Source organism: Chanos chanos, chromosome 15 (genome assembly GCF_902362185.1).
Source record: "Chanos chanos chromosome 15, fChaCha1.1, whole genome shotgun sequence".
In the NCBI taxonomy this organism is placed as follows: Eukaryota; Metazoa; Chordata; class Actinopteri; order Gonorynchiformes; family Chanidae; genus Chanos; species Chanos chanos.
The window spans coordinates 1,724,057-1,731,067 of NC_044509.1; the positions used below are offsets into that span (position 1 = coordinate 1,724,057).

Here is a 7,011-nt window from a genome sequence, read left to right on the forward strand (position 1 = left end):
TTTATTTAGTCATTTGTTCAAACTGTGACATGGCACACTTCTCAGGATTATATTTTTATTTCTGTCTTTATCTATTTTTATGCACATGTTTGTGCATTAGACGACAGATTTTATTTTCGTATGATGAACTTTATTCCTGTTCAATCTTTTCATAGGCTCAGCAATACCTCAGACCAAACGTGTTTTTTTGGTCCCAAAACTAAGCGTGTACTCCTCTGCCATTTGTTTTGATGGACTACCTATCCACTTATTCATCAAAGCAGTCTTCTACGGAGCCAGGAATGAAAAAGAGACCGGTAGATTCACCAGAGGGAGAAACCATGGCCTCATCCACACCTCAGACTGAGCCGCGTTCAGCCTCACCGTAAACCTAAAGCATGGGAGAGTCATTCATCTCACACCCTAGCTGTTTCTGCACTCAGAGCTAAAAGAATGAGGATTTACCTGCATTACCTCGTGCTGCTAAGCTACACTTGTATCATCTCCACCTATGGCCCCCCTCAGAGGGCTCAGAAAACAGGGGACATCCTTCTGGGGGGTCTTTTCCCCATTCATTTTGGAGTTGCCTCAAAAGATCAAGACCTGGCAGCCAGGCCAGAGTCAACGGAATGTGTGAGGTACTTTCTTTTGGAGTTTGTTGCTGTAAACTTGTCACAGAAAGCCCCTATAATCTTTCTCTATGCAAATTTGAGTGAAGAAAAACAAGAAAGGACAGATGACCGCAAATATTAATAATATTTGTTTACAGAGTTTCCTTACTTGTTTATGAGATAGACAGACATAAAAGGAAGCTCACTGCCGACACTATGTCCCAGCTGAGCCATTTGTTTTCAAACTGAGCCAATGCATGTTGAAGTATTTTTCCAATAAAACGGTTATCTTGTTATGTAATCATACATTTTTTTTCAATGAGTGGATTTGTTGTCTTTGGTATTTATGGCTATGATATATAAATGTGGAATATGTTGAATTTTTATGAAAATATATCACTTTAGCATGTCTATATTCACCCAAAAAGTTCTATTTAGGTAAAAATGTTTGCTCAGAGTTGATCTGTATTTGCCAGATTCCAACATAATTAACTGGATTGAGTAGTCCCAGGTTCAAGCCACGGTGATGCTTTGTTTTTCAGATATAATTTTCGTGGATTTCGCTGGCTCCAGGCCATGATTTTTGCCATAGAAGAAATCAATAACAGCAGCGTACTCCTGCCCAATATCACTTTGGGTTACCGCATCTTTGACACTTGCAACACAGTAGCCAAAGCCTTGGAAGCCTCCCTCAGTTTTGTGGCTCAGAATAAAATAGACTCTCTGAACCTGGATGAATTCTGTAACTGTACTGGGAATATCCCATCCACCATAGCTGTGGTTGGAGCATCAGGATCTGCAGTCTCTACTGCTGTGGCGGACCTGGTTGGCCTCTTCTACATCCCTCAGGTGAGCTGAGACCTTCCAAAACCCCATCAGACAACTTTGAGCAAGTGAAGAATGGTGTGGCAAAGGAAGAATATTGCAAGCACTTCATGCATGTGGAATACAGTTTGAATACTCTGTGTGTCATTCTGAGTAAATGAAAGGTTGATATTGCTTGGGCTATTCTGAGCTGCACAAGTGTAGAATTCACATGAAAGCATATCATTATTTCTATGTAAGCATATTACCCATTCATTCACTACTAGCAGTGTGAGTGCCCTATACTAATGTTTATGACTAACATGTTTCTAGTTTTATATATATATATATATATATATATATATATATGTATGTGTGTATATATTAATACTTCCTTTCACTGAAAAAAGAAAACTGACTCCTCCTGACAGTCTTCATTTCCTTTTTTGTGGAAGAGGCCATTGTCAAGCTAAAACAGAATATGCCTTGCACTCAGTTGGGACTTGCCCTGTCAGGGGCTTTCATGTAGCAAATTGAAAGGCATGTGTGAATAAAATCATTTCCCTATGGCCTTAATTATAACCATTACGGGTACTAATGTGTACTCTCCCTGAGGATTTGTGAACCATAGCTGTAAAAATGGCCTCCTAAAACATGAAACATGGTTAGAACATTTTGTCATAAATTGTTCTTTGTTACCAATAAAAGTACAGCTGTCATTTTGCACAAACCCTCCCTTCCAGATTAGCTATGCTTCTTCTAGTCGTCTACTGAGCAACAAGAACCAGTACAAATCCTTCATGAGGACAATTCCAACTGATGAGCACCAGGCCACGGCCATGGCCGCCATTATTGAGCACTTCCAGTGGAACTGGGTCATCGCCATTGCTTCAGATGATGAGTACGGACGCCCAGGGATCGAGAAGTTTGAGAACGAGATGTTACAGAGGGACATTTGCATCCACTTAAACGAGCTCATCTCACAATACTTGGATGAATCTGAGATTCGTTCCCTTGCCGACCGGATCCAGAACTCCACAGCTAAGGTTATCGCTGTGTTTGCAAGCGGCCCAGACATTGAACCACTCATCAAAGAGATGGTTAGGAGGAATATTACTGACCGGGTATGGTTAGCAAGTGAGGCTTGGGCGAGCTCGAGCCTTGTTGCCAAGCCTGAGTACCTGGACGTAATGGGGGGGACCATTGGTTTTGCTCTCAGGGCAGGGTACATACCAGGTTTCAAGGAGTTCTTGCAGCAGGTCCACCCAAAGAAGTCAACTCACAATGAATTTGTTCGGGAGTTCTGGGAGGAGACATTTAATTGTTACCTGGAGGACAGCCTTAGGAATGAAGACAGTGAGAATGGGAGTACTAGTTTCAGGCCCTTGTGTACTGGTGAAGAGGACATTACCAGTGTAGAGACGCCTTACCTGGATTACACTCACTTGCGGATCTCATACAATGTTTATGTGGCTGTTTATGCCATAGCTCAGGCTTTGCAAGACATTCTCACCTGTACACCTGGTAAAGGACTTTTCGCAAACAACTCCTGTGCAGACATTAAGAAAGTGGAAGCTTGGCAGGTAATGTACAGTGGAGAAGATTTTGATAAACTTCATAGGCCTCCAGTCTTGGCCCAGTGATCTGTAGACACTGGCATTGTCTAATCTTGGTTTAACTGTCTTCATTAACTTAATGTTTTTTGCCAGGTTTTGAAGCAGCTGAGACATCTGAATTTCAAAAATAGCATGGGAGAAACAGTGCGCTTTGATGAAGGCAGTGAACTTTCTGGAAACTATACCATTATAAACTGGCACAGATCACCAGAGGATGGCTCAGTGTTGTTTGAAGAGGTTGGTTATTACAGCATGCATGGCAAAAAAGGGGGAAGACTCTTCATAGACAAGACTAAAATACTGTGGAATGGCTATTTGACTGAGGTAAGCTGTGGGACAATGATACATGCAACTTTTCTGTTTTTTCTTCAGTAAAATTCTTCGATTTTTAATGAATACTGGAAAGAATAAAGAAAGAATAAGCCAGATAACAGAGAAACCGTTTTCATGCAAGACAAGAAGAAATGGACAGTAGCCTATGCTCCAATTCAACATCCCTTAAAAAAGATATATTTCTTGTAAACAGAGGATTTTTTTCTTCTTCACCTAGGTACCATTTTCAAACTGCAGTGAGGACTGTGAACCAGGTACCAGAAAAGGTATCATTGAGGGCATGCCTACCTGCTGCTTTGAATGCACTGAGTGTTCAGATGGAGAGTACAGTGATCACAAAGGTGAGCTGTTGAAATAACATAAATTTAACAAGTGAGCCGTATTTTGCACAGGACAAGGGCAGCCCTCGTACTGGAGGAGTTTGTTGGAGGAGCCTTCTGAGGTTCACTTGGACCTTGATGAGCTCAATCAGGCATGTTTTGTGTATCCTTTGGGCCTGCTTACCCTGTAGATCAACAGGAGGAGTAACCTAGTCTTGGTGAAGAACATGTATATACTGTAACATTCTCAAGGGTTCTTGGATGAACTGTAATGTTATTGGGTTTCATTATCATGCTTCTGCAGTATTGCTTATCAAGATGACCTGTACTTCATGTTTGTTTTTCCACAGATGCCAGTGTTTGCACCAAGTGCCCCAATAACTCCTGGTCCAATGGGAACCACACATCTTGCTTCCTTAAGGAGATTGAGTTCCTGTCGTGGACAGAGCCATTCGGTATCGCTTTGACATTGTTTGCAGTGCTGGGAGTCCTCATGACGTCCTTTGTCATGGGTGTTTTTGTAAAGTTCCGCAACACCCCGATTGTCAAGGCCTCCAATAGAGAACTGTCGTACCTCCTTTTGTTTTCTCTACTCTGTTGTTTCTCCAGCTCTCTGATCTTCATTGGCGAACCACAGGATTGGACCTGTCGCCTACGGCAACCAGCGTTTGGAATCAGCTTTGTCCTTTGCATCTCATGCATCCTTGTCAAGACCAATCGGGTTTTGCTGGTGTTTGAAGCAAAGATGCCTACTAGTCTCCATCGCAAGTGGTGGGGGCTGAACCTGCAGTTTTTGTTGGTGTTTCTCTTCACGTTCGTACAGGTCATGATCTGTGTGGTCTGGCTGTACAATGCACCCCCAGCCAGTTACAGGAACTATGACATAGATGAAATCATCTTCATAACCTGTAACGAAGGTTCCATGATGGCTCTTGGGTTCCTTATTGGTTACACCTGCCTACTGGCAGCTGTTTGTTTCTTCTTTGCCTTCAAGTCGCGTAAACTGCCTGAGAATTTCACAGAGGCTAAATTCATCACCTTTAGCATGCTCATCTTCTTTATAGTTTGGATCTCCTTCATCCCGGCCTACTTCAGCACCTATGGGAAGTTTGTGTCGGCAGTGGAAGTCATCGCTATTCTTGCCTCCAGCTTCAGTCTACTGGCCTGCATCTTCTTCAACAAAGTCTATATCATTCTCTTCAAGCCCTCCAGGAATACTATCGAAGAGGTCCGCTGTAGCACGGCAGCTCATGCTTTCAAAGCTGCAGCCAAAGCCACCCTCAGGCACAGCTCTGCCTCCCGAAAGAGGTCCAGCAGTGTGGGTGGGTCCTCAGCTTCCTCACCCTCCTCGTCAATCAGCCTGAAGACCAATGGAAATGAGCCAGACTCTCCATCTGGACAAAGGAGGAGCCACAGGCCAAGGGTGAGCTTTGGTAGTGGGACAGTCACTCTTTCCCTGAGTTTTGAGGAAGCCAGAAAGAACTCCATGCAGCTGTGACGGTGAGATCATAACTTAGTCATAGAGAATTTTAATTCTCAGATTGTCAAGAATCTGGATCAGGTTTGGCCTCTTCAGATTGCTGGTATGGATTGGCCAAGATTATTTTACGCTCATGTTTTGTGATTCCCAAGTCATATTCTCTGATAGACATAATATAGATACCAGGGGTCACTGGGTCATTGAATTTTGTAATTGTAGTCAGTGCATATCAGGAGTCAAGAAGTAAGAGATGTCAACTTCTGTCACTCACAAAAATCTTCTGTTTTGAATAACAGCTGGTATCTGATGTCAAAGAGATCAGTGTAATATTTTATTAGTTTTGTTTAGTTATTAATTTTAGTGAGTTGTATGAGGGGTGGAAGAAACAAAAATTAATTGATAAAAATGGAGGTGATGAAAATGCATGTGAATTGAAAAACTGGGTGGTAAAAATGGATGTGAAATGAAAAACAGAGTGATAAATTATCATGTGATTCGATTAATTTAAAGCCGATATGATTAAAACAGTCATATCGGCTTTACAAACATTGGCTTTAAATGAATCAAATCACTTGATAATTTATCACACTATTTTTCATTTCACATCCCTTTTTACCACTCTATTTTTCAATTCACATGCATTTTCAACCCCCCCCCTTTTTTTATAAATTAATTTTTGTTTCTTCCACCCCTCATAGAGTTGTACTCATAACTCTTCAAGACGGTACACATGTCATATGAGGTCTACACATCACATGTAAATCTTAAAGAATTTAGGACTATGGTGACAGGATTTTTGTGTGGTTGCTGTAATGATGTACATTATCAAACCAGTTCATAAACCAGGCCTCCACTGATCCGTCCTTGTTGGGCTAGGAGGATTATCTATCTATCTATATATTTTTTCTCACAAATAACAAATATTTGAAACTTCTTTTCATATTCAGAAAATATCTGATCTTTTCCCCGACAGTTCACAGTTCCTCAGTTACTGTTCACATGTTTTTCTTATGTTCAATAATTGTCTGTTGTCCCGCCAAAAATTTAACAAATGTGTCAACAGGTTTACATGTTTAATACATTTGTATTTTTCCAACATTAAAAAATTGTGTGAAATATTTACCCCCCCCCCCCCCATTTCATAAATATTTGAAATATTTCTCATTGCCAAATAATGAACAGATGTGGGAATCTGTTTTGCAATTTTCAGACATTTGTGGAGAGTGTGGTTGGATCCTCCATGTCTATGAAACTAGTAAAATGATTTCCACATTCGGGGCACTGGGAAGAGTGGGGCCCTGAAATGTTGCCTTGGCTCTGGCATAATCTTGCAGTGAAAAAGCGTGCATGGTTTACCACCCATATGGGTGGTTTTGGTTTGATTCCTATCTGTGTGCCACCCTCCTTATTCCCCTTTGCACATTTAAAGATGTGATTTATCAAGGTGAATCACGTACACACATTTATTAACTGAGAAACATTTCATGCATTTATGGAATTTGAATGTGAAATATTTATGTGGGGATCTTGAATATGAAACAGTTCTCACAGATATATATGAAGATAAAAAGTTTAATATGATTAATATGAAAACCATTTAACATTTTAAATGTTGGTGAAATTTATTCATCATTTACTAGAAAAGGTCTTTCACACATTTGTTAAATGCTGAAGGAAAAACAAATGTTTAATAAACTCTGAAAAACACTCTTGTTAAATGGTGACAGTTCACATGTTAAATAATAAAATATTTTACACTTTTTATGAACGTTACAGTTTTTATATGCTAAAAAAAATGTGTCTCACATTTATTACATTCTGAAAACATTTCCATCAGTTTTTCATACAGTAAATGTTTTACATGTTTG

General features: G+C 40.4%; 1 protein-coding gene across 1 annotated transcript; it reads left to right on the plus strand.

Annotated features, from left to right (window-relative positions):
- Positions 1-432: 432 nt before the first annotated feature.
- Positions 433-5,161, plus strand: casr (calcium-sensing receptor). The gene is made up of 6 exons (XM_030792910.1): positions 433-617; positions 1,133-1,439; positions 2,138-2,977; positions 3,104-3,334; positions 3,561-3,684; positions 4,014-5,161. The coding sequence occupies exons 1-6, from the start codon at positions 433-435 to the stop codon at positions 5,159-5,161; spliced, it is 2,835 nt and encodes a 944-aa protein (XP_030648770.1).
- Positions 5,162-7,011: the final 1,850 nt, after the last annotated feature.